The sequence below is a fragment of the Cladophialophora psammophila genome (assembly GCF_000585535.1).
Source record: "Cladophialophora psammophila CBS 110553 chromosome Unknown aczJe-supercont1.4, whole genome shotgun sequence".
In the NCBI taxonomy this organism is placed as follows: Eukaryota; Fungi; Ascomycota; class Eurotiomycetes; order Chaetothyriales; family Herpotrichiellaceae; genus Cladophialophora; species Cladophialophora psammophila.
The window spans coordinates 1218402-1244615 of NW_006912925.1; the positions used below are offsets into that span (position 1 = coordinate 1218402).

Here is a 26214-nt window from a genome sequence, read left to right on the forward strand (position 1 = left end):
CCCCTATTCTCGGGTGGATGTGGATCGTAGGCACGCCTAAAAAGTGCACAGAGCACCTAGTACATAGGATGATTATCTTTTTTCCTTCCCTCTCTTTATACGAGATTCATGTTCAGGTGCTATTGGGAACCGAAGGAGAGAAGAAAAGCTTAGAACTGTTCTCTAGAGGTTGTCCTTTGTGTCGTTGACCGCTGCGCACCCGCTGCGCACTGCGCTCGATGAAACCATATATGTGTGACTTGGATCTGCTGCAACATTTCAATAGCTGATCACTTTCCACAATGGGTCAAATGTCTGTTTGCAGTGTGCACTGCCCTGGACGATGTGCAACTTTAGCGAGGGCTTCATTTGGGCGGGCACAAAAACAACCTCCTTGCCTGTCGATTCGCATCGCCATAAGTAGATAGCATGAATGGAGCACCGAGGATGCATCGTAGTCGGGTCGGTCACCGGTTTGCGAAGGATTTCTGCTCATTGTTGGGCAGATGTTGCTCTTGGGGCCTCGTCAGACGTCTGATTGGAAGAAAGACCATGTCTGGTCAGGAGATTTTCAATAGCTTCTCAGACCTGCCGAGCTGCTCAGACCGCAGACCCTTGCGGCAGCTTGTTTGAAGGAGAAATTTTGCGGGCGGCGCTTTGCCCCTTGCAGGCAGTAGGCGAACCAAGCTTTCTTTGAGCGAGGCCTAGGGAGCCTGCGAGCCAACCGTAGCCATCCGCAGTTGGGGTCCACCGCCCCGAGGCTTCGTGGACAATGCCCCTTCATCTCGCACTCGCCCATCAGTCACCGTCGCCTTCTGCCTCCTCCCCCCCCTCGAGCCTCAGTCAATGCCTAGTCACCATAGTGAGCCCATTTGCTTGTGCTTTTCCGCTCGTTTCTTTTGGCTGTCTCCATCCTCTCCACCACATAGCTCTGTGCTGGACCTGGCTGGAGGGTCGAGAACAAGAGATCTGCTGGCCCAACTCATCCGCGATTGATTGCTCTTTGACTCCCTCTTCGTCCCTCGCACCGAGCTCCTCCAGTCTTTCATACCTACTTCGATTCAGTCTTTTTCAAGTTGAATTTTGGCATGTTGTAGAGACCTTGTCTCGTCCCACATTCTTTTGTCTGTTTTCGGCCAGGCAGCCAGCCCATCACTGTCCAGTCGCTTCCTTTCGACCACGCAATCCTCCTTTTCGTCAGTCCAAGAACTCGTGGTTGATCCACAGCCGTTCGGCATTATTCATAATCATTTCAGTATTGCATTCTCCGACGTTGTGTCAACCTGATATCTGTGAAAGACATTAGGGTGGAGGTGGAAGCGCTACGACAGCAGATATTTCACGAGTCACAAGAAGAAATTTTACGCGGGATCAATACGACCAATTCGCCAAGTGCCATTCACCCGTGGCTCTGCTATTGTGGGAGATAAACATTTGACTCTTGCAGAAAACGACGCCGCGATGGCGTCCAACAAACGTATGCGCCCCCACTGAGATATTTGAATCAAGCTGATATCGAGTCCAGTTTTCGAGTCTCCTGCACACCAGTTATTTCGGCGCTGCGTCCAATGCCCCCCTGATCCTCCAAGCTGCCCGGCATGCAGCGTGGATGAGACGTGCTCCTTGACTGCTCAATCATGCGACTCCTGCGCATCCACGACGTGCGTGAAAATTGGATCTCTGCCCGGACAATCGGCGCCCAAAAAGTCCACACCGGTTGGTGGTATCATCGGAGGTGTTGTGGGTGGTGTTCTCCTCCTGGCTGCCATCGTTTATTTGGTCTACCGGTTTCGAATGCGTAAGAAACGGCGAGCTATTGCTTGGGATCCTCCGGAAAAGAGAGACCAATCCACCCTTCACCGCGCCGACCGTCAGTCCACCAGATCTGCCCATTCGATAGCCTCCACGGTGTTTACGCGAGCCTCAAATGTCATTCAGATCGCCTACATTCCAGGGGTGACCGTCCGGTCACCCCCAGACTCACCAGGATTGATGATTCCGCCTGTACCCTCGATTCCTGGTGGGATTGCTTCCCACTCTTCCACCTCATCACCCCAGCTGGAGCAGCATTTCTTCATGCCGAAGGACCTGAGAGATTCTACCTGGTCAGATACTTCCTCTATTGACCCGAGAATCAGTCTTGCGCCTAGTCTGGCTCGCAATAGCGTGGCGACAACCATTTACCGAAGTGATGCTATTGTCCCACCAATACCAGCTCAGCAGGCCTTCCGAGCACAAGCCAATGTTGTGAGTGTCAAATCCGGCTCAAACACGCCAGGAACATCCTCAACACCAAGCACGAGAACTCCACAAATTCCACAGATGCCCAAAATGGGAAGCAGTAACAGCTCCATTGTCGCGAGAAATGTAACTGCACGGCCTATTGAGGTCAAGAAAGCCAACCCGGCGGCTAGAGTCCCTACTTTCGCAAATCTTGCTAAAGAAGCTGCTCGAAAGAGCAGTACTGCAGCAAGCTCCAAGGAGAGCATTCCGTTTTTCGTGGACGAAAAGGAAGTTGTGGCTTCTCCAGCCACCACAACTCCCATTACCGTCCTAGATGACTCACCGATCTCACCTCTCGCAATACCGAGGCAGCCCTTTGCCGCAAATCACTCAGCAAGGTCGTCATCCGTGAGCGCTATTCTTTCTCTGGACGGCTCTAAAGAAGGCTCTTCGAGTGGGCCAACACACCGTCACACTGGTAGCGCCACGCTGAGTGCTGTGATTGAGGATGCTATCAACCGGGCCCGGAATCCTGAGCACATGAACGTCAACAGTCCGACCTTGCGGCCAGAGCTGGTCAAACATGATTCTGGGCCATTCTCGGATGCCAATGAAGTGAAAGAGAATTTGCCTTGATGTATAATACCCTTGTTTCGTTTCTCTATATCCGCCACCTTAAACGCCGGCATGTGCCACGAGGCCTCCCTGATGATATTTTGGTGATTAGATTAGAATGATCTTGATACTGTATCGATCTCACTGGGGAAATTACACTCCATATTACCACCAAAATGAAAGCATGCTCCATTAATCTCCAAGACCCTTCTCAGTATTCTTCTATCACCCAAGTCGCAAAGTCTGTGTACACTATCGACTGGAGCGAATGGCTATGTAGATTCAGTTTGATAGAATTAGGCGAATATGGCGATCTCACGTGACAGAATGGACTAGTCATGACACGGCGAGACGGGATCAGACGGCCATCAAACGCGTCTGGAACGCGTTCAATTATTACGCGCCTTGATCTGCCACATGATTGTGAACGGAGCAAATATCTCCAACTTGTGTACAAACCACTGTCTTCTGACAACTAGTCAATATAGGCATCAAGATGGCAGGAGATTCTTCACCGCATCAACTCTCGCCTTCTCAGAATGAAGATCTTAACCTCCCCAACGCTCCACCAGCACCCGGCGTTGACCGGGACGGAATTGAAGATGATACCGTAGTAAAGTCTGAGAACCAGCCGCCTGTGTCACTGGAAGACTTATTTGAGGGCGGTGGTGATGACGACGATCTTGGAAGCGGCGTCCCTACGTCCAGCGAAGCTAACATCCCCTCTTCACCACCTGAATCGGCACCGGGCTCATCAGAAAACGCCACTGCGACTTTACAGCAGGAGTCATATTCCGATCCGGCCATAATGAAACAGTTCTATGCCCGACTTTTTCCCTTTCGAGCCCTTTTCCAGTGGCTCAACCACTCCCCTAAACCAGGACCAGATTTCACCAACCGAGAGTTCGCATTGACCCTTCCGAACGACGCGTATCTTCGATATCAATCCTACCCTACAGCGGACTTGCTACGCAAAGACATCTTGCAACATATTCCTTCTCGGTTTGAAATTGGTCCAGTCTACACTACAAACCCAAGGGAGCGAAAGACGCTGAGGAACAGCTCCATGCTCAGACCCTTGAGTAAAGAGATTGTCTTCGACATTGATTTGACGGACTACGACGACATTCGTACATGCTGTGAAAAGGCAAACATTTGTTCCAAATGCTGGTCCTTCGCCACAATGGCAATTAAAGTCGTCGATGTTGCCCTGAGAGAAGACTTTGGCTTTGAACACATCATTTGGATTTATTCCGGACGTCGCGGCGTCCACGCCTGGATCAGTGATAAGAAAGCCAGAAAATTAGACGACGACAAACGCAAAGCTATCACCGGGTACTTCGAAGTGTTGAAGGGAGGTGTGCAAGGTGGCAAACGAGTGAATCTCAAGCGGCCACTGCACCCCCACATTGCTCGAAGCCTGGAGATTTTGAAGCCATACTTTCAGCAGGTCTTGATCGACCAGGATCCTTTCATGTCTCAGAAAGGACAAGACCGTCTCCTCCAGTTGCTTCCAGACAAGGCGCTGAACGAGGCCCTGGTCAAGAAGTGGTCAAGCAGCCCAGACCGACCGAGCATCAGGAAATGGGAAGATATCGATGCTCTGGCCAAGACTGGTGTCAGCAAGACCTTGGACACCAAGGCCTTGGTCGAAGCAAAGCAAGATATTCTCCTCGAATACACATATCCGAGGCTGGATGTGGAAGTCGGCAAGAAGCGAATCCATTTGCTGAAAAGTCCCTTTGTCGTGCACCCTGGCACAGGACGAGTATGCGTGCCCATCACAGCCGGTGGTGACATGAGCCGAGCCGAGTCCTTTGACCCGCTCTCCGTGCCCAAGCTCAACGAACTACTCAGAGAAGTTGATCAATTTGGCAGTAACGACGAACCTGACGAACGAGCAAACGGGTATATTGAGGATGGCGTCACAATGAGGAAGCTGAATGATTGGGAAAAGACCAGTCTCAAACCCTACGTCGAACTGTTTGACGCATTTGTCAAATCCTTGCTCAAGAGCGAAATGGTTCGAGTGAAAAGAGAACGGGACGAAGACGGAGTCACCGGAGCCGACGGGATGGAATTTTGAAGAGCGGTCGCCATTTTTGGTGAAGGCCGAGCACAGCGCTCATTTTCTTCAGCCTGACTTGGTCTTGCTGCCTCCACAAACTCCAACCAAGTCCAGTTTTCTGGAAAGCCCACTACTTGCATCTTGCATATCGTAAATTATCTTTCGTGCACGTTATCATAGCAAAGCTTTCGCCTTCCACGCCGATGGAGCATCCAGCTTCAATACCCGCCTTGCATTACCACCCATAAATGCTGCCATGACTTCGCGTCGCAAACCTCCTTCTTCCAACAGGTGTCGCCTAACGCTATCTACACATGCGTTCCAAGTCAGCTGGGGAAAGTTTGTCCCAAACATGACTTTTTTGCTGCCAGTCGTGTTGGCGAAAGTAATCAACTCGGGAGGATAATATTTCGGAAGATATGCGCTGGTATCGATATAGACATTCTCATGCTTCCAAGCGACGGCTACCATTTCGGCAGTCCAAGGATATCCTATATGGCCGCATATGATTTTCAGTTGAGGAAATTTCAGTGCGATGGTGTCGATGTAAGGTATTGGGCGACCCGTTTCGCTCGGACACAGAGGGCCGGTGTGACCAACTTGGGTGCAGAATGGGATGTCAAGCTCAATACACTTGACGTACAATGGCCAGTAGTGAGCATCGGTGGGTGGCAAGCCCCATAGCCACGGGACGACACGCAAACCCTTGAAGCCCTCGTTCACCACGTAGTGCTCGAGTTCTCTGACGGCATTAACTGGGTCGAGCAAGTCCACGGATGCAAGGCCGAAGATTCGATCAGGATAAGCTCTGGTGAACTCGGCAACTTGGTCGTTGGAGAAGACTACCTGGCCAGGCCGCCACCATGATGCCAGACAGATTTGCGATACCCCTGCCGAGTCCATCATGGCCACCAACTCCTGGGGCGTGGGTCGACGAGCGAGGAGAGCAGGATCGGCATGACTTTGTCTGAAGAGGCGCTTGGCTTCTGGTATACCATCCTAGAACCCATCGTCAGAAGCCTCAAACGGCATGCGCACAGGGAATCAATGGACTCTTAAGCAAGCGCAGCGTAAAGATTAGTGATCTCATAACCAAGGACAGAACACATACAAGGGCGATCGGATTTGCCCACACATCAACAATGGGAACATTCAGTTCTGATGCCATGGCGACGAGTTCTCACCTACCGAGAAGGATACAATTGTCCTCTGCAGGTCATGTCCAGTGAATGAAGGCCGGTAAATACCGAGTAGGGAGGATTAAGCAGTGGCCGGTGAATGAATGAGCCGAGGCAACAAGAGACGAGGCTGGCATGCGTAATACTCGGTAGGGCGTGCGGGGCGTGCAGGGCGTGCAGGGCGTGCTTACTCGCAAGGCTGAGCCCCATCGACTACAAGTACAGTACTTGTTACAAGTTACTGGTACCGGCACGTGGTCTTGGGGTGCCTAAATGAGTTGGCGGTTGTGAGTTCGGCCTTGCGGAGCGAAATACTCTCCGCGTTGCCGGATGCAATCATGTTTTGTCAGCCGGGCTGCGATCCCGCCTCTCGAAGTTGAATCTCGCATCTCAGCGCGATATTCCCGTGGTGCCCGTCGGGGTCATTGCTGAGAATTTGGCTCGAGATCCAAGTCTGGATCGGATTACTCAGAATCGCACAATCAGGACGCCGATTCCCACGTCATGGGCTTTCCTCGTCCATTTCAAATGCTCGTCCTCGACTTCAATCTTCACCACTCCCCACTACTAGTCTAAATTGCCTTTGCCCAGCTCACCCGGTCGGATCTGCAGTTCCGAATCACCTTCAGCAGCGTTATATTTGTTCCTGTTCTGGGAACGCTGTACGTCTGCAAGGCTCCTGGCCGGGCCCAGTCCGGTCTCCATCCGTCTTCCTCGGAGGCATACACATGTCTCAAACACTCGCACAGCATCCCAAAACGGGCAACATGGCCCAGGTAGGTCGCGATGCTCAGAACATTCAATGGGGATGGTTCTGACCCCGGGTCATTCAGGCCTGCGATCTTTGCCGGTTGAAAAAGAGGAAATGCGACCTGAAGACAGCAGGCGGTAGGTGCTCGGCGTGCGAGAAGTCCAAATCAGTGTGCCAGATGACACATGTCACCAAACCGCGGGAGAAGCGGAAAAAGTTGTTGTCCTCCCCTCCGCCAGTAGGATTCGGGCTAACAAGGAGTAGGAAACAGATGGAGAATCTTGAAGAGCGCCTGAAGAGTCTAGAGGAACTGATCAAAATGTCGGTCGCGGCAAAGATTTCAGAGAGCGGCCTCCCGGAACGGGTGGATGTCATGACTCCCTCATCGCTACCGTCGACCACATCTCCGGCGGAACAGACCTCGTATGTGTCGGATACGCTTCTAGCGGAAGTGGCAGACAGTACCCAAACATCGCCAGGCCAGACACTGCTGCAAGCGCTCGGTTCCAACCAACTGAGAGGAATAAAAGGCGACTTCTCGCGTTCTCTAAGCCGAGAAATCAACCAGCTTGGGACCGACGTGACTCAGGAGTGGAACCCCAGCTCGGATTCGCAATTTACCATAACAGCCCCGGCTCTCGCTACAACTGATGAGGAACTTCGCCCTCAGGTCCGTTATAATGGATCGAAAAAGTGCTCGCTTCCGCCAGTTCAAGGCGGGCTCTTCTTGCTTCAAGAATTTCTGGTGGATTTCAACGCGGCAATTCCACTCTTCAATGCAGCAGTTATCACATCATTGTTCCAGGACTGTTATAATGGAAGGGTCAACGGGAAGCCGATCGAATGGGTTGCACTAAAGGTCGTCCTAGGAATTGCACACCGCCTGCGTGCTATGAGTCCGTTGGGGGTGCCTCAAGACACCGAGAATGCCGAAATCTATCTGCAAGAATGCCTCGATGCGGTTCCAGAACTGCTTGTACTACGACCGTCCTTGCTTCTAGCCCAATGTTTTCTCGGCTTGGCCGTGGTAATATCAACTTCCTCGCGCCCGTACCCAGCCCAAACGTTTGTCTCTCTGGCACTGCGCGTCGTCCAGGATCTTCGAGTCAATGATCCCCGAGGAATCGAACTAATTAATACTGTTGATCTAGTCCAGCAGCAACGCGTTTTCTGGATTGCTTTCTTCATGGAAGTAGACATGAATCTTAGGGCAGGGAGATTACCGAACTTGACTCCGAGACTCATCAACGTTGAACTACCCACGGATGACCAGCCAGATGCAGCTGGGGAAATCACTGCCGCTAGTGGGGAGTTCAAGGTCAACATCTTCCGACTTCATGTGGAACTTGCTTTGCTCCAGGCTGAGTTTGGGGAGCAACTCTCGTTACCGCGCACAGCTCGAAAGTCGGAACATTCAGCAGATGTCGAGTTACGTGCGATCAACTCAAGGCTGGAGGAATGGCGTCGTAATTGGATCTTCGAGCTCGACGCCGAACATCTGCGTGCGGCTTTGCATCGGTCGGACTTGGTCCACTTTGTCGTCCTAGAATCAACCTATTTTTCGACTGCCTACGCCTTCTGGGCTCGCATTTTGCCAGCACCCGGCACAAGAAATAACGCCTTTTCAGCACAGGGGTTGATCGAGGGAATGTCGAAACAGAAAGCGGGTATATTGCACAAGGATGCTCGAAGATTTATCGACCTTTTGAGATTGATCCCGGGCGACGATATTGCTTGCAATTGGTAAGTTTAGCCGGCAGTACTTATCAGACACTTGAAACCGAGCCCTGTGCTGACGAACAGTTATTTGCAGGTTATCACTGGAAACCATTGTTTCAGCACTGGTTGTCGTCCTCGCCCACATCATTTTCAACCCACTCGACGAAAGTTCCGTGTCAGACTTCAGTGTGTCGAGATATATGCTGCAAATTTTGCATCGGTTAAGCAACATCAGCAAGGATGACGGACTGGTTGCAGTTCAAAACTTGTGTGTAGACCTATATCTGAGGGCCGAGAGGGCATTGCAGGGAGAAAAATCGCTGCGGCGGTGACCTTCCCACCACTGCACCGGAGTCATGGACAAAATTCATCTCCTAGGTACATCGACTAGACGGAATAGACGACGGGCACTAGAGCGGGTGGACAGCGACTTGTACTTGTATTGGCAGTGTATACCCAGGGATACCATGTTCCGTCGTTATGTTAGAGGACAGGGGTGCCTGTGTGAGTAACAACTGCTTCACTCGCCAGTCTCACTGCAAAGGGACCTCTTTGTAGCTTCTCTGTTCGTACCTGTTCCGTGTCTCTAGTAGGGCGGAGTAGGGGTAAGGGAAAAGGGGGAAGGAGGAAAGAAGAAGAAATGACGCCTTCGCTTCCCCGCAAAAGGTGCCGCGCCCAGCCCTGGCCCCATACCTCACCTCCGCTCCGCCCTCTGACTAACACTCCTTCTCCCATTATCTTCGCCCATCAGTCTCTCAAGCCTCTACTCTTCAAAGCGAGTCCCATCAGCACGTCCCTTTTTCCCTTGAGCCCTAGTCTGCGATACTGACATCAACAAGAACGACAGCCTATGGGGCGCCAATTCGCGCGGGGTCAGAGCACGCATCGCTGATTGAATCCATGCCGTCCAGCCGGACCCAGCAGTCTCCGAGCGACAAAGGAGCCTGATGTCGACCCAAAACAGCTCTTCTGATCCTCTACCGAAGCGCCAGGGCAAGCATGTCACCACCGCCTGTCTGGGCTGCCGCAAGCGCAAAATAAAGTGCGACGGCATTAGTCCTCGATGCTCGAACTGCGTCCTCTACGGCCAGGAGTGCGTCTTCCAGCATGGCGTGGACAAACGGAAAATTGCTCCTAAGGAGAGATTGCAAGCCTTGACGAGCTATTGCCAGCAACTCGAGTCATTACTCATCGCCAATGGCATAGATGTCCCTCCCCCTCCACCGCTGCATGTTCAGAGCGTCTTGGTGGACGATCAAGCTGTGTCATCATGGTCGGTAGAGACACCCCTGCCCCAGAGCTTTCCCCCGGTCACACCCCAGCCAGATTTCGGTATATCAGAATGGCAGGGTAAGCCCTCTTCGTGCTTGGAAGATGAAATAACGTACTGAATTGGGCCCAGGAGAAGGCAGCCACCATGGTCGGAATGCCCCATTCGTGGCGGGCAACCATCTCGATGATGGCTACTTCTATTCTGAGTCTTCTCCGGACGTGCCTCATGCCGACAGTTCGAATTCCGATCTCAAAACGACAATAGTTCCTACTCACAGTGAGGACACTTTGCTCGATCAGCTATCAGGGAGGATGGGCTCGTTACAAATCGCCGAGGACGGACAGTTACGTTTCTACGGGGCTACTTCTAACTTGCACATTCTTCATAATGGACCGCTCTCTCTGTCGCGATCCAAATTCCGCTCTCCGTCCGAACAAGGTGCCGATCTGCTTAGCGGAGCAGGTGTCGGTCATTTTGTCGACGAAAGCATCGAAGACCACCTCTTGCGACTGTACTTCACTTGGGAGGAGCCTTCAATTCATGTTGTCGACGAGTCCATCTTCTGGCGCGAACGAATGAATTGCAAAGCCGCAGGTCAAGTTAGTACGCTATACTCAGAAGTATTGACCAATGCAATGTGAGTAACTTCGCCTGCTTGATGCTTTCTCGTATGAAATTTGTCACTGGTTGTTGGCTGATCATCCTTCTCAGGTGTTCAGTTGGAGCGACCCTTACCTCTAGGACTTATCCTCATTTGCCTGATCCTTTGTCGGACTTTTTTGCCACCAGATCGAAATTGCTTCTGGAACTCGAGATGGACGCACCCACTCTGTCGACAGTTCAGTCCTTGGTCATTCTTAGTGCCGTTGAGGCCCTTCTCACCAGGGATGCACGTGGCTGGCTTGATAGCGGTACAAGGTCCCCCTACGGCATCATACTGGCTGACGCTGACTCGGTGGCGCAGGAATGGCCGTCAGACTCGCAGTCGATTTAGGCCTTCATCTTGATCCGGAGCCATACGTTCAGGCAGGTTTGATCTCATGCGAAGAAGGGATGATTCGGAAAATAATATGGAGCGGAGTTTTCGTTCACGACAGGTATTTACATCTCCTTTTGTGAAAATTGTGGCAATACAATGACCGCATACCAGGATGTGGAGCTTGTACGTCGGGAGACCCGTCGCACTGGACGACAAACATATAACTGTACAGTTCTCTGCGGAAGAAGCTAACCCAGGTCGGGTCCCAAGGTATTGGTCCCCTTATGATGACAGCGAGGCAATAGATTTGCCTAGCATGGTGGACTCAATTGACGAGCTGGGCGTTTGGAATGTGAAATTATGTGGACACATGACCGCAATCAGGGAAACGCTGTAAGTTTATATGTGCTTCGCAAAGAAGTTTCTGACTCGAATCAGATACCCTGATGGTATGACGGGTCCGACAAACGCCAGACAGCTGTATCAGTTTGCCAACCAGATGCGTGACAAGCTGTTGGGCTGGCAGAGGGACCTCCCACCCAGCTTGGCTGTCAATAACCTAGACAAAAAAGCGTTCTACCTTCCACACGTTCTCCAGCTCCAGTGGGTAGGCACGCTCATTTATCATATTCTAAAGGCTGATGGAGTCTTAGCATGCAATATCATACCATTATGATCATCACGTTCCGACCATTCTTCGCGTCCGCCAAGACCCTACCGGGTCTCACCACGGGTGAAATTACGACTGGTCGCAACCACTGCACAAACTCGGCCAATTTCCTGGCAAGGCTAATTCAGACCTATCGCCGCCAGTACAGTCTCAGGAGAATCAATGTTCAGGCCGTCCACCTCGTCTTTACGGCGACGTTGATCCATGTCTTCGCGGCCTGTGCAGCAACGGATCCAATTCGAAGCAACAGTGCATGGAAGAATTTAGAGATCTGTTGTCAGGCATTGAGTGAATTGGGGCTTGCCTTCAAAAGTGCTTCAAGGGCACTCGAAGTAATCATGGGCATCAAGAGTGACCTGCTCAGGAGATCGAAGTCGAACGTCAAGCGACAAAATCCATGGAGCGACGGCCAAGAGGCGGGAAGTGCGCCATCGAAGAAGCGGCGACCCACGAATGCCGAAAGTGATCTCTTGCAGACACACCAATCTCCTCAGAGCCAGGGGAGCTCCGATTTTGGCTTCAATTTGAGCGAGGCAGACCCTGCGTTTAACTTTTTCGATACCTCGTACGACGACTTTTCCCTCGAAACTCTGTTTTGGAGTGGTTACACCAACCTCGAACTGCCTCACTTCCCCCCTCAAGAATCGTGACGCCGTCTGGATTAGCCGGTGGAGAGAGCCTACTACTCATGTTGCAATCTACATTACCCAGATTCAAAAATAAGTGGCAAAGTCTGTCACATAATATGTACCTCAAGAGTGCTTAACGTCAAAGCGACCGCTATATCGAATATAATTGACAGTATTGGATGAATAGCAGGAGACCACGGTTTCCAAGGCAAATTACCAACAAAGGCCACCTCCGTTCTAAACGCGAAGGGCTATAAGTGGGCCACTTCTTTTTCAGTTCGGCCTGGCGCCTTTCGGTCTACAGCTGACCGGCATGCACACCGCCAGTCACGAGGACATCAGCGCCGGTCGTATACGCTGCTGCATCGCTAAGAAGATATCCAACGATCCCTTTGAGATCAGCTCTGTCGCCTATTCTTCCCAGTGGCGGTGCAGACTTAAACACTGTCAACAACTCAGGTCTTGTGAGGGCCAACCCTTTGGTCATCTCGGTGGCGATGAAGCCAGGTGATACTGTGTTTACTCGAATTCCAAGGGGAGCCAGCTCCACTGCCAGCTGTAGGCAAAGGGACCTGACAGCACCTTTGGAAGCAGCGTATATGTTCAGTCTCTGAGTTGGCAGGGCAGACTGAGCTGTCACCGATGCTATCATCACGATACTCCCTCCAGTGTTCTGGGCTCGCATTTGTTTGGCAGCCAGTTGTGCGCTGAGCATTGTGCCCATCACCTGCACCAAAGTTAGCAGCCTCGTCGACGTGGACATGCCTCAAACCCACATTGACTTGCAGAATCCTGGCCGCTTCGTCCCAAGTCGTGTCGAGGAATGGTTTGTCATGCACGATGCCAGCCGCTGTGACGCTGCAAAGCGCGGTTAACAGCGTCCCCTCCCCATACAAGTTCGCCTTACCAGTTGTCTATCCGACCGAAATCTTCCACTACAGCTTTGAAGCTTTGAGTTAGGCCATCCGGATCAGTGACGCTTGTGCTGGAAGCACACCTGTCAGTAAAATACCCCGCAACTATGGCACTGGTAGGCAGACAAACCGATAGTATTTGGCCCTCACGCCTAGTCCTTTTTCGAGATCAAGAAAAGCATCAGATGGCTTTTCGAGGATATCAAGAACAGCGATGTCGCTTCCCAGTTCCGCAGCTCCCCTTGCTAGTGCCAAACCAATGCCTCGTGCTCCTCCTTCGGCCGTTCAGAAACAGGGAGCAGTCTGAGTCCGGTTCTTTACGTACCAGTGACGACAGTGACCCTGTCTTTGAGAGACATCAAATCTTGTATCGACCTCATGCGATAGGCGTCTTCGTTGGATACTCCGAGTCTGGTCGCTGGGGCGGTGTTCTCGGTCGACATGGCTCGAGCTTGGTGAGCGCCTTCTCTTGCAACGAAAGGCCTCGGGACTACGAGGCGGGTTAAAGGTATCGGGTGAAGTATGCGCAGAGTACGGGTTCTGATGCACATCTGTCTGGGGTACATTTTCGATTCTCCCCTGGCAAAGACGTGGTCCCTTACTCGTCAGGTTTGTGGCTTCAAGAAAAACAGCGAGATGCAGGGCTCCGAACGAAATAAAACAGATGCCGTTCGTCACAGTGGATGGGGGATGCGAGCGGGAAATTGCGGTCACCCTGCCTACAGACCGACTAGTCTCATTATCTCCCTTGGTACTCGGTATTCTGTGCATGGAATCGAGTTCCCCGGGTTTCAATTCCCGCAACGTTGCGGGGGTGGGCTTCCGTACCGTACACTCAACCAATCATAGACTACCTGGCCCCGAAGGTGGATCCTGGTCTCGGCATCAATTGTGTGGGGTACCAAGTCATAGTCGACATACATATTGAGAAGCCACGACTGAACAATATGGCTTCACCCTTTGTCCACGAACCCTCTATCCCTTTCTTTCCTACACTAGACTGCCCTCAACAAGCTGCCCATCATGCAATTCCTCAAGTCCGTCAAAGGCCGAGCTCTCTACCGGATTATGAGCATATGTTGTTCTCTGTCCTTCTGCATGTATGGCTATGACGCTGGGGTCCTCGGAGGCGTCCAAACCACCAAACCTTTCCTCGACGCCATGGGCCATCCCACGGGTACATATGTCATCCCCATGATTGCTTCTTCATACACCCTGGCCGCCGCCGTCTGCTCCTTGGCAGTTACCGTACTTGGTATGCCTTTAGGACGACGAGGCTGTATCTTGATGGGCGATGCCCTTGTCATTGTCGGAGCCAGCATCCAAGCCTCGTCATGGTCGGTCGCCCAGATCATCGTCGGCCGCGTCCTCTGCGGGTTCGGCATCGGTTTCATCTCCTGCAGTGTCCCCACCTACATGGCCGAGATGAGTATCACTTCGAAAGAACGAGGACCTGAGGTCGCCATCCAATGCGTCTGGCTGATCAGTGGCGTGGCCCTAGCATATTGGATAGATTTTGGCATGACACGCATGACAAACCAAGTCTCATGGCGGTTTCCCATCGCCTTCCAAGCCTTCTTTGCAACTGTGTCCATTATCGGCATGTTCTTCTTGCCCGACACGCCTAGATGGTATTACGCCAAAGGTCGCGTCGCGGAAGGCGACAGCATCGTGATGCGGCTCCATGATCGCCCGCTCGAAGACCCCGCCGTCCAAGCCATGCGAGAGGAAATCCTGGCCTCGATCAAACTCGAAGAAGAAGACGAGCACAGATTCAACCCCTTGGATCTATTCTGGGACAAGAGTGACCTAAGAGCTGGTCGCCGGATTAGGATTTCCTTCATGATCCTCTCCATTCAGCAGATGATGGGTCCGTATCTTGCCCGCCTGAACGAAGGATTTCTTGCTGACGTATGTGATAGGTATTAACCTGTCTGTCTACTATTCCACAGTCATCTTCTCACAGGTCGGCCTGTCACCATTCCTCTCTCAGCTGCTCGCTGCGGTGATGAACACCGGCTTTGCCCTAGGGACGTATCCTTTACCCTGGACGATCGAACGAGTCGGTCGCCGTGGCGTTTTGATCTGGTCAGCGGTCATCCTGACACTCTGCATGCTGGTGTTTGTAATTATGATCGGTTTGCCGCATCCTACACTGGCGACGCAGTGGACTGCCGTGGCGTTTGTGATCATTTACAATTTCGTGTTTGGATATGGCTGGATTGGTGTCCCTTGGTTGTATGGACCCGAGGTGAGTCTCCCACGCCATGTGAAGCTCAGCGCTAAGAGCGGTTTCCCCCCTTGTCTGAATTCTCGAATGAGCAGTGTCGAGCGAAGTCCACGCTGACCTGGAGGATTTTGCACAGATCGCACCGCTCAAACTTCGCCACCTCGGCGGCGCGGCTGGGGCATTCGGAGAGTGGCTATTCAGCTTCATCACCGTCTTCGCCGGAGGCATCGCACTGCAGAATGTTGGATGGAAAATCTGGATCTGGATGCTCCTATCCTGCGCGGTAGCCGTGCCGTTTGTGTACTTTATGTGTCCCGAGGTATGTCCTCCTCCTCCTCCTCTACCACCACTACACAAAACGCTCCTCGGAAGTCATGATTATTCTTCTTTCCCCCTCCCTCCTTTCCTTTTTTTTTCTTCGCTTTCACTGTTTCTCTATCGAACCGCGCGAACTGCGGACTCCAAGCCAGGCCCTATTCTAACTGAATCGCCCTTGCTTCGGGTTGCACTCTACAGACCACGGGCAAAACCCTCGAAGAGATCGATCTGATCTTCGCGAAACCCGAAATTCGAGACTCGGCCCTTGCGGCGCGCATGGTCCATGACCGCCACGCGGAAACCATCCTCAAGAAGGAGCACGCGATTCAGTTCGAGGAGAAGGAGGATGTTTGAACTGAGTCCCTTGATTTCCCATGCCGTCCGCTCATCCATCCATACGTCCATGCACGACGCGTCAAGGGAAGTAAGGAACTCGGTAAACAAGCAATTCAGTGGCTTTAATAGAGGGAATTAGGCATTCAAGGACCCGAATCGAAAGTCCTTCCGTATTATATTTGTCCGGTGTCAAGCTCGAACAACAGGCTCACGAAGGAAGGGAATGGTGTTCTCGCCCAAGGACTTCATTTTCAATAGAGTGTATGGTATTGACTAGACTTTTTTTCTTTCCCTTCGGGCCGAGAAGGAGCACAACGGAATAGAAGTAAAAGCAATTGAGAAAAAAAAAAAAAAGAAAAAAGCGACACGATCTGACTCAGAATACAAGCCGTATCTAATGTAGCCAAAGGTGGCTCAAAGAGGACGAAGCGGTCGCGATAATATCGAATGCAGAGTATCCTCTATTTCCAAGGTAGAACGGAATGGCTCAACGCCAACGAAGGCCACCTCCGTGCTAGCAGCGAAGGGACTTTGAGTTGTGCCGCAGTTTCCAGCCCTGGATATATGCCCGAGTGGTGTCGTTGCAGGAGAGATCCACCCCCAATCAAACCGCCGCAAGTGTAAGTCGACGAATTCTCCAGCGTCCAACCTTATAAGCATGTTGACGCTTCTGGGCTTGTCTTGGTCTTTCGGCCGGCGCTCTCGAGGTGGACATACAGACTCGACCTCAACGGTGTAACGGTTGATCACTGGCTCCGTCAACCATCCTGGGTGCGGAATGTCCTCATCTCTGTTGTATCGGGCAGCACAACCTTTCGTGCCATCTGCAAAGTGATCTCTCGAAGTTTTCTGCTGGAGCCTATGGCTATGTATGTACTGGCAAGCGGTTCCATATCTGAGCCAAAACAGTTCCGGTCCTGTGTGCTTATTTTTTTTTCGGACCGCTTAACGAGGATGAGGCCGACCGGACAAGCTCCCAAATTTCCTGCTCTGCTCTCATGGCCTTGGATACATGACCTTTTATTGCGATATGTTCTTACTTCCACATCAGCCTCGCTAACGAGAGACAAAGCCCAGGACCGTATGCGTGAGCGGGTTTTTTTGCGGAGACACCCTAGAGAATACTCTTCCTGGACCATGTTCCAACTCCTCTCCGGCTGTAGCAACGAGGGGAGAAGTCTTGATACAGAGTGTCGCGAATTTTTCGGGGAAAAAAACAACATTCGATATCCTGACCATGCGAAACGCATTCTGGGTCTTTTGTATTTATCTTTAACTACTCTCTAAATATTGTATATTAATTTCGAGAAGTTAGAGATCAGCCATTTTGTGGTAAACATAGGAATCTTCATTCTCGATATTGAAATACGGCTTGACCTTTTGGGAGAACCTATCTTCGATGTCTGATCTAAATATGGTTCCATCGTCCGAATCTAGAACTCTGATTAATCTTGTATTAGTTCCAACTCTGTTCTGTGTGCTTGTCTATAAATGGACAAAGGTCAACAAGCACAAGTGGGGGTTTAAATACCCTCAAGGTATCGTGCTACCGTGAGATTGCCAGTGTCACTATGTACCAGCTATGTAGTGTCACCACATGTATCACTGCCATTATCACTGAGGTGAATCTCAAGTGAGTCCGAAGTTGACAAAACACTGCTTGCGCGCTGGTCCAAGATGGCGGGCAGTCTCGAACCTGACAACTGCGCCTGTTGGTATCGCGGCGGGCACCGTCAATGGCGACAAGATTGGGATAAGCGCGAGGGTGATAGAATGGGATCCATGGAAGCGCTCCTCGCTACTCGATGCGCGTCTTCGTTATTATTGGTGGATTTAGTTTCTCGTTGATTGTTCATGTTCCGTCGCTCGTCGTTTATGTTCCATCATTTATTATGTATTTAAGTTCTATAGCTTACGATTATTTGCAACGCCGTCCTTCCTACCATGATCATGCCTACTAACGACAGTCCGCGCCAAGCTCTCAACGATGTCACGAGAGTGGTGGAAGAATTAAGAAGGGGCCATGGCGATTGTGGACAACGAGCCTGACGACCAGCAGGTGTAAGAACTAAGGAAGGTGGTGCAGTCCTCAGAGGAGAACCTCAGTGTCTCTGATAGCGACTCAGACTCTGACAACGAGGGAGAGCCACAGACTACGATTGTGCAGAGCCACGGTGATGCCGAACAAGATAAGCTTCCGACGTCAAACTAAACTACTCTCGTGGAATAGAGCGTAGAGGTGACAAGAGACAAGAGGTGAGCATGCGTTAGCATCTTAATATTAGAGGCCGACTTATGGCAGCGGGGAACAGTCCAAGCTGCTGGGAACATGGCTTAATATTGTCGACCAACGACCAAATTGAAACTTTTTTCCAGATCCCTGTTCCAACAGCAGAGGATTTTGAGTGTACCACTTATTTTGCAATTCGGCCCGTGAGACAATGACGGCGATGCGAGAGCGTCATCAGTCCGCACTCACCTCCGCCTGCGACGCAACGACGCGATCGAACCAGGTCGACCCGTGTGGCTGCGCCCAGTCCGAGAGGAAGAAGGTGCGGAAGACGCGTCGATACACTGGCCACCGGCGGTAAGAGGGCGAAGATCCCGGTGGGAGAGGAGGGGGGTCGACTGCTCTGCTGCTGCCGCTACCGCTTCCCCTGAGTGATTGCTCTTGCTGTTGCTGTTGTTGGACGTGCTCGGCAAGACGGTGCTGGAACCACGGGGCCTGGGCTTCCCCGTTGCGGCCGACGGCGTCGGTGGACGCGCGCCAGTCTCTCGATGAAGAGGACAGTGCTGGCATTTTACGGCGCTCTTCGAATGCACCCAGATAGTAAAGCCACGCGTGGGCGTCGCTGTAGAGCCGCTTCTCGTGCTCGGTCGCCACCGAGGAGATGAGTTCCATGACCGACCGCAGATGACGCATAATGCCCGGGGATGCGTCGCGGATGTCCCGCCCATTGATCTTCGCCTCGTGCCCTATCGCGCGGACATAGTAAAGTAGGCCCAGCGCCAGGCCGGCCTGGGTCAGACGCTCGCCCGAGGAAGGTCTCGTGGGTCCTCCACCGCCACCAGACGGCCCTTGCCGCCACGGTGGATGGATGTTCTCGCGGAGGTCAAATTATATCTGGAGGACTTTGGCCATAAGGTATTTGCTCTGCGTGACGAACCAAGCAAAGGCCAGCTCCTTTTGTTCTGGCGGACCCCAGGCCTCGTCCGATACTTGCATGCCATCCTCGCCGAACGCCGCTTGATGGCGTGAGGCTATGAAGAGGCGTCGCAGCTCCGGGATCTCAATGGCCGGGTTAACATTGGCAAAGGCTGTCTCGGGTATTGGAGGCAGAATTTGCTCCGCTAAAGCCCAGATTGGCTTGACAGTGAGCCGATACCAGTCAGGATCAAAGTGAGTCCGCCGCGTTATTTTCGAAGCGTCATCACAGTCGTCGTTGATAGCCTGGATGATCATCAGGTGATCCACAATGCCGTCATTAAAACCTTGCATCATGCTCCCCGCCAGGACCTTGCCGTGGACCGCCACGGATGGGCTGTTGTCGGAATACACGGCCGCGCGGAATAACCAGAAGACATGGGTAATCAGCCCTTGATCCTGAAGAAGCATGCTCTTACCTCCTCCAGTGCTGGGTGTGTTCTCCAACGACTTCCGGAGGAGCTCTGAACTCTTGGTCGTGAGAATCAGGGCTTGCCGGCTCATTTTGAGTCGTCCATCCTCGGGCAGCAGCGTGGCCATGTTGTGAAGAAAGCTCGCGATGCATGCCAAGGCCTGACCCTCTGAGTTGAGGCTCCCAGCGGCAAAGCCCCAACCTTGCCTCGCCGTCTGCGCCGGTAACCAACTGCTATCATGCAGCACGTTAATGGGACCATTAGAGTCCCCATACAACCGGCGGAAGAAGGGGTTGAAGTACAGGTTTGGATACAGCGCCTCTCGCATAAACGTCAAAACCTGGTTCACAAGCGGTGTGACGACCACTGACAGTGTGGCGAATGGGTCGGAGTTGCCTTTCAACACAACTATTGGCGGCGTTGGGCGTCTCTCTTCATCCGACGAAGAGTCGCACGTCGACTCTGATTTGAAGTTGGAGCTGGAGTTCGAGCTGACATTGTAACCAAAACTGGGGCTGCTTGTGTGGCGCCGTCGCGGTAAATGCATCCTGTAAATAGCTTGGCTTCGTGGTGCAGAATGATGAATGGCAGAGGGGCCACTAGCAGCTCGACTTTTCCCAAGATGGCCAACTCGAGCAGCATGTGATCGTCGCTCCTTCTCACTGAGCCCATGATCCTGAGGCGGCGGGCCTTGTCTGGTCGGAAAAATGAATTTGACAGCCCCGTCGGTCATGATGAGTCCGTAGCCCTTCGGAATCAACGATGCAGAATCGCATAGAGTGCGGGTCCGAGGCTTCAGTCCCAGTGTTGATAGCTAACCTGCCGACGTCAAGTTGATTCCAGTCTCGCATTAGGAACACGGGTGCGTCGTTTTCCCTGGCGGCAGCCGTAAAGTTGGGGACGTTGACATCATTGAACAATTTGGGTTCCGTGGAAAGAGCGCAGCTGTAATTCGATATGCAGAGGCAAGAGTTCGCGGGCGGGAGCTAGACGTTCTTATAGGCTTTTGAGAGGGTTCAGTTCGTATTGCTGCTGCGTTTGACTCAAGAAAGGAGTGGATGGGAATCTCTCCCGTGGTGCCGAGCAGCTTGTTGGCTTTGATCGCAAGCTAAACGAGTGGGAGAGCGAAGTGACCCAACCACACCCAAGACGACAATTTCCCAACTGGACCGGCCATGAGTGCTGACAAGTAGCTAGCGGTGTCGCCCGGGTCAAGGGTTTCGTGTAGGGAGGCGCTTTCAAAAGGGATGATGATCTCGGATTGTGCCAATGCAGCCGTTTAGGAGCCGTTAAGCAACGGTGACAAAGAGCTGAGGTAAGGAGCAGCTGTACCAGGGCAGCCTGTTGTTGGTGAACGGGCAGTTCAACCCACGCTCCCAAGACTTCGTGTGGCCCTTTAGCGATAATGCCAAAGCTGTCTCTTGGCAGCGGAATAGTTGACCACATCCCGATGTGGAAAATGGCACCTCCTAGTTTGGGCAGGTAGGCTGGGCGGAGACACCAAACAGCCGAAGAGCTCTTGGTTGTTGTCGGACCAGTAGGATGATTTGTGATCGCTGCCTCTACGAGGGAAAAGGTCGTTCTAGACAACTGCCAAGGAAAGCATCCACACAGAGTCCCGAGTATGCCACATCTTCCTACCCCTTCTCTTGTGATGAATAAGTCCCTCCTCCAGCATTCGTGCGTCGATCGTCGGCGAGAGCAGTTCGTAACTGAAAGAGCGGAACGAGGCGCAAAAGGGTCCGCAGCCAAGCAGTGAAAGGATCGTAAATTGATGGATGGGTGATACCCCGACAACGTTTCATCCGCCTAGTATATACGTACATATCTACCCTGACTCCTTCGCCGAAAGATAACGTGATCTGACCCATGTGAGATACGACCGTTGGACTGTTCTGACTGAAGTCACTCCATCTAGGATGGTGGCATTGGTGCGCCATTGCCCGCATACCAGCCATCTTTGGAACTCGCAGAGTCAGTATCTCGACAACCCGAACGTTCAAAAAAGGCCTGTCTACCCCAATCAAAGGTTTCGGCGGAGAGAAAAACGTACGTGTGCGATTAGCTACGTCTTGGACGTACTTCGGCGTGCCATCACTCTTAGGATCGCTAAGATCACCACTCTCCGCGATGTGCCCGGAATTGTATACCCGCAACGCCTCATAGAAGTTTCCTTTTTGCTGATCTAAGCATTGCTTGAAATGGGTGGCGCCTGCCTGAACCATGCTGTCGATGTCTGACTGTTGTGGATTTGTGCTCTAAAGAGGATCATGTCCTCGGTTAGCACAATGCTCAAATGAACGTGAGATGGATTGGCCTTCCATCATCAGTATAACGTACCGCCGATGCACTCAAACCTTGGCACCCAGAACACTGCATAAGACCACCGGTCCCAGCTCCGTCGGGGTCGACAGTTGTCTATCATTTCTTGTCAGATCCACACCAAGAGACTTAACCACCATGATGAACTGGGAAGAACCTGCCTGAACGAAGCAATTCCCTGTACTTTCTTGCATGATGATGCACAGAAGTTGATAATCTTGCACACCACTTGAAGCGCTGACGGTTTGAATTGCCGTTTTGACCTGAAACAAAGTCAACACAAGCTTAAACACACGTATTCGAGCCATCCTTTTTGGCAACTGCTCCTGGATGTGATCCGACAGAGGTTGTACTCACCATGCCGGCATAGTCAGCGTTACCGTGTCCAGTGTTAGCCTTCTGTATGACGGGCTGAAACGTATTCCACAGATCATTAAAAGAACAGATATGGTCATCAAAATGAGCAAATGACGACGCAGGCCCGCTCTGGGGGTAATAGTGCGGATCAATGGGAGCATTGTGCCCAGTAGTGCCGTTGCCTGTGGTGCCATTGCTTGTAGTGCCATTGCCTGTGGGGACTTTGTTTATAGTGTGGCTAGGGGGCAGTAGGCTGGATATAGGGCCGGTAGGATGGATGGATATAGTGTGGTTGGGTAAAACATTGTTGCCTCCAGTGCCATTAGCCGTAATGGTGTTGCCTGTGGTGCTTCTGGCTATAGTGTCATTGGCTACAGTATGGTTGACTGTAGGATTATTGCCAGTAATGCCGTTGCCTGCGGTGCCGTTGTGGCCGGTGCCATCGTCAACAAAGCTCCCGTCAGCATAATGGTCATCAGGATAGTGGTCGTCAGTATAGTCGTTATTAGCATAGTGGTTGTCGGCATGATTGTTGTCAAGGTAGTCCTCGTCAGCATAGCCCTCGTCAGCATGGTGCTCGTCGGCGTAATCTTCGTCAGCATAGTTCTCGTCGGCGTAGTCCTCATCAGCATAGTCCTCGTTGGCGTAGTCGTCAACGTTATTGCTGGCCATGGTAAATCAATGGAGTGGTGGCGTGTTTGAGAAATGCGAAAACGAAGGAATTGGTTTGGAGATGACGTTCCTCTGGTTGACGGAACTCTTCAGGGAGTCTTACCCTCATATAAGATCAAGCTTTATCCATTCCTGGTACACATCAGAAGAAATTGACTCTATCAGGAAGTCTGAAAAGGTGCCAATAACGGAGGGTGCAAGTATCGGCCCCAGTAATATGTATGTACCAGATAATATATTTGGCCCAAGCGGGCTCCTTGGAGCGGCGAAAGCCCCTTTCCGCGTGAGATTGAGAGATCTGTCGAGCATGCGTAAGCCGGCAGCCGAGCGCTCGTAAGCCAAATTCAGTCATTGGTGTCATTGCTGGGGCTAGTGCTTGACACCACAATCCTGACAGATATATCTGGTACGTGTTGCCAAGAGTGTCAGTAACCCTCAACGGGCCCTGAGGGTTTGAGTCCCATTGTTGAATGCCTGTCGGCATCTTTTGGCTTCCTGCTCTTTATTTTCGGTCTTTCAGCGCGTTATCGTGTCCGATTGCCGCATTTCATTGTGTCTTATTGCTGACTGCTGCCCGAGTGCCCTGAGCATCATACAAGTTCGGAACTTTCATTGGTGAACGTGGCAAGATGGATACTCGAAGAGTCCAAGACCTTGATGAAGTGGTACATGAATTTAAAGATTTAAGGTTGGCTTGGCAACAGGTTGAAGGCTTGTTTGTAGCGCCTTTGAATGGCCTTCGTTCCATTGCAATGCTTCCTCTCGCTGTTTTTATAGAGCGAGTCGGTTTGCTGCGTAGATACTTGTGGATCGCCGAACATGTTTTCTAATGGGTCTGCACGGTCCTCACTCAGTGACCGGAAGCACTCCCTGATGGACAGCGGATACTACTCCGTATATGTAGCACAGGACGGTCTTCAGAGGCGGATGGTGGCCGGGTTATTGGTCCGTGGACACTTCCGTGTCATATGATAATCTCTGCTCCTGCTTGTAGTTCTTATCCCTGTCATCGTAATACCCAACTCGCAGTGTGACATCTTGTCCTACATTACCACACCACCGGTGCACATGTCATGTTCACATAACATCATTGACATCCTCGAGATTGTACTTGCCCATTTTCCTGGGTGGAACTCTGTTCTGGAACAAATAGTCAATCTCCTGGAATGTGCGGCCTTTCAGCTCAGGCACATAGAAGTAACTCCAGATGGTGCCCAAGAGACACGCTCCGCCAAAGACAAAGCCCACTTTACCCTTCAGATTGGCCTTGTCCGGGTTGACCATGTAAGGAACCACAATGTTCATAACCGTGCCGAACACAGCCTGGCATGCAGTGGCCAGACCAACTGTCTTGGCTCGGAGGGAGGGTGTGGAGACTTCACCGAGCAAAGCAAACGCGATGCATCCGATCGTGATCTGATAGATGAGTGCATAGACGACCGTGCAAGAGGCTTGGACCCAGCGGGCAGCTGAGGTGTGAACAACGTCAAGAATTCCCATCAAGACTAGCACAATGGTCATACCGATCATGCCCCAGACGAACAGCTTTCTCCGACCCAGTGTGTTGATGGCGGCCCAAGAGATCATGACGCCAACTACACCGCATGCTGTGACTCCCACACCGAGGTCGAAAGCGTCCTTGGTCTGAATACCGGCAAGCTCGAAAAAGTAGGTTGAAAAGCCCAATACGAAGACGATACCTGAGAGATGTTGGCAGGCAAAGGCGCCAACCGAAATGGTGGTTCGTACGAGGTTGGTGCCACGGAAGCACTGGTCCCATCTGGCAGACTTGGACAGTTCTGCGTCCTCCTCGACGGTCCTGACGATCATGGCCAATTTCGGGGATACGTCAACGTCCTCGCCATGCAGACGCTCCAGAGACCGTCGAGCGTCGTCCATGCGGCCCCGGCGCACATAATGCCATGGCGATTCGGGCGCGAATGGGAGTCCGACAAGAAGAATGGCTGATTAGATTTGTCAGATGTTGATAATCCTCGGAACGTGTGCATAAGGGTAGTCTTACCAACAAACAACCATTGAATGGCAAAGGGGCCTCGAAAAGCCCAGCGGTCGTTCCTGTCCCCGAATCCTTTGATAACGGCATTCGAGAGGAGCTGCCCAATGACAATCGCGAAGTTAATGCCACCTGTGATCATACCACGAAGGACGACCGGTGCCACCTCTGAGCAATAGAGAGGGCCGATGGTCAAGTAGAATCCAAGGCCAATTCCAAGAATCAATTTGCCAATGAGGAATGCCGGTCGGGTGGTCGAGAAGACCTCGCCAAAAATGCCCCCTGTGACAAAGGCCAGCCCTACAAGGAGAGAATGCCGACGGCCGATGCGGTCAGAGATCCATGAGCACATGAAGCCACCAAAGAATTGGCCGACGCTGGAGATGCTGTTAAAGCCGCTCTGCCAGCTGGCGGGGATCACAGGTTGCCCTTTGTAGATGTAGCTTCGCAGCATATTAGCCTCTGGACGGGTCACTACACAAAAAGCAGACGATAGAGGGGGCTCGCTACAGACTTACCCGAATGTATACCGAAACTGAGGCACTGAGATCATGGCGCCATTGACCTGTGCGTCGAAGCCCCTGGTAAAAGTCGGTCAGGCTTCAGGTGGTGACTTTGGCGGGTAGTTACTTGAAGCGATGGAGACTTACCAGCCAATACAGCTGAAGCCAAAAAACACACACCAGAAGACGACGGTCTTGTTCTTGGAAAGGGCCTCCCAGACTGAAAGACGGTGCTCTTCTTCAGCAGCTGCTCGCGCCTGTTCGACCTTGGGAGCCACGTGTTCAATGATTGAGTCGGCCGCCTTGGCTTCGTGGTCGTCGATATGGAATTTCTCCATGTTTCGGGAATTGAATGTTCACCGGAGTGCGAGGATGACGCTGATGTGCAAGGTGAGAGAGGTTGCCACCTTGTCTGAGAAAGCCAGAACTTCAATCGTAGAGGGGACGATGGGTGTTTATGTATGTATTGCTTCCTTTCCTATATGATGATCATGATGCATGTTCTGGAAGTCCCATTCAACCCCAGATCCATCCTTGAGGACGGTATCGTATGCATTCCGGGATTCCGCAGATTTTCACATGGGGGAATCTTGCTGGGGAGAGGCTGGCAAGAGTTTGGGTAGCATTGAGGAGACGAGGAGACGTCGAAGGACGGAGGCGATGGACATGGCAGGGTGGTGATGGCTTTTCCCCGCCGAGTCCGGGCCATGATCCTTGTGGCATGACCAGCATGACTCGGCCAGTCGTGGAGTCGAATATTGGCTCAGAGCGGTAAAGTGGTGTTGCAATCACACATACCAAGGTCCGGAGTAGGGGTTGGGCGACTGCTTATTGATTGCGCCTTCA

General features: G+C 52.1%; 11 protein-coding genes across 11 annotated transcripts; 5 read left to right on the plus strand and 6 right to left on the minus strand.

Annotated features, from left to right (window-relative positions):
* Positions 1–1440: 1440 nt before the first annotated feature.
* On the plus strand, positions 1441–2838 carry A1O5_03356 (uncharacterized protein; the record flags this gene model as incomplete). Its single annotated transcript, XM_007743967.1, has 2 exons — positions 1441–1456; positions 1505–2838. The coding sequence occupies 2 exons, from the start codon at positions 1441–1443 to the stop codon at positions 2836–2838; spliced, it is 1350 nt and encodes a 449-aa protein (XP_007742157.1).
* A 475-nt stretch (positions 2839–3313) lies between these two features.
* On the plus strand, positions 3314–4903 carry A1O5_03357 (DNA primase small subunit; the record flags this gene model as incomplete). Its single annotated transcript, XM_007743968.1, has 1 exon — positions 3314–4903. One exon carries the CDS (start codon positions 3314–3316, stop codon positions 4901–4903), a length of 1590 nt encoding a protein of 529 aa, XP_007742158.1.
* Positions 4904–5059: 156 nt separating this feature from the next.
* On the minus strand, positions 5060–6053 carry A1O5_03358 (metal-dependent hydrolase; the record flags this gene model as incomplete). Its single annotated transcript, XM_007743969.1, has 2 exons — positions 5060–5884; positions 5997–6053. The coding sequence occupies 2 exons, from the start codon at positions 6051–6053 to the stop codon at positions 5060–5062; spliced, it is 882 nt and encodes a 293-aa protein (XP_007742159.1).
* Positions 6054–7133: 1080 nt separating this feature from the next.
* Positions 7134–8865, plus strand: A1O5_03359 (uncharacterized protein; the record flags this gene model as incomplete). The annotated part of the gene is made up of 2 exons (XM_007743970.1): positions 7134–8557; positions 8628–8865. The coding sequence occupies 2 exons, from the start codon at positions 7134–7136 to the stop codon at positions 8863–8865; spliced, it is 1662 nt and encodes a 553-aa protein (XP_007742160.1).
* Positions 8866–9480: 615 nt separating this feature from the next.
* A1O5_03360 (uncharacterized protein) lies at positions 9481–12105 on the plus strand (the record flags this gene model as incomplete). The annotated part of the gene is made up of 7 exons (XM_007743971.1): positions 9481–9883; positions 9936–10443; positions 10518–10717; positions 10771–10903; positions 10957–11178; positions 11224–11388; positions 11439–12105. The coding sequence occupies 7 exons, from the start codon at positions 9481–9483 to the stop codon at positions 12103–12105; spliced, it is 2298 nt and encodes a 765-aa protein (XP_007742161.1).
* A 277-nt stretch (positions 12106–12382) lies between these two features.
* Positions 12383–13441, minus strand: A1O5_03361 (uncharacterized protein; the record flags this gene model as incomplete). Its single annotated transcript, XM_007743972.1, has 5 exons — positions 12383–12811; positions 12861–12942; positions 12992–13069; positions 13129–13273; positions 13324–13441. 5 exons carry the CDS (start codon positions 13439–13441, stop codon positions 12383–12385), a joined length of 852 nt encoding a protein of 283 aa, XP_007742162.1.
* Positions 13442–14021: 580 nt separating this feature from the next.
* A1O5_03362 (uncharacterized protein) lies at positions 14022–15900 on the plus strand (the record flags this gene model as incomplete). The annotated part of the gene is made up of 4 exons (XM_007743973.1): positions 14022–14868; positions 14921–15249; positions 15365–15547; positions 15745–15900. The coding sequence occupies 4 exons, from the start codon at positions 14022–14024 to the stop codon at positions 15898–15900; spliced, it is 1515 nt and encodes a 504-aa protein (XP_007742163.1).
* Positions 15901–18346: 2446 nt separating this feature from the next.
* On the minus strand, positions 18347–18805 carry A1O5_03363 (uncharacterized protein; the record flags this gene model as incomplete). The annotated part of the gene is made up of 1 exon (XM_007743974.1): positions 18347–18805. One exon carries the CDS (start codon positions 18803–18805, stop codon positions 18347–18349), a length of 459 nt encoding a protein of 152 aa, XP_007742164.1.
* A 195-nt stretch (positions 18806–19000) lies between these two features.
* Positions 19001–20233, minus strand: A1O5_03364 (uncharacterized protein; the record flags this gene model as incomplete). Its single annotated transcript, XM_007743975.1, has 1 exon — positions 19001–20233. One exon carries the CDS (start codon positions 20231–20233, stop codon positions 19001–19003), a length of 1233 nt encoding a protein of 410 aa, XP_007742165.1.
* Positions 20234–22107: 1874 nt separating this feature from the next.
* On the minus strand, positions 22108–22851 carry A1O5_03365 (uncharacterized protein; the record flags this gene model as incomplete). Its single annotated transcript, XM_007743976.1, has 1 exon — positions 22108–22851. One exon carries the CDS (start codon positions 22849–22851, stop codon positions 22108–22110), a length of 744 nt encoding a protein of 247 aa, XP_007742166.1.
* Positions 22852–23928: 1077 nt separating this feature from the next.
* A1O5_03366 (uncharacterized protein) lies at positions 23929–25706 on the minus strand (the record flags this gene model as incomplete). The annotated part of the gene is made up of 4 exons (XM_007743977.1): positions 23929–24815; positions 24875–25308; positions 25384–25446; positions 25516–25706. 4 exons carry the CDS (start codon positions 25704–25706, stop codon positions 23929–23931), a joined length of 1575 nt encoding a protein of 524 aa, XP_007742167.1.
* Between the last annotated feature and the right edge of the window lie 508 nt (positions 25707–26214).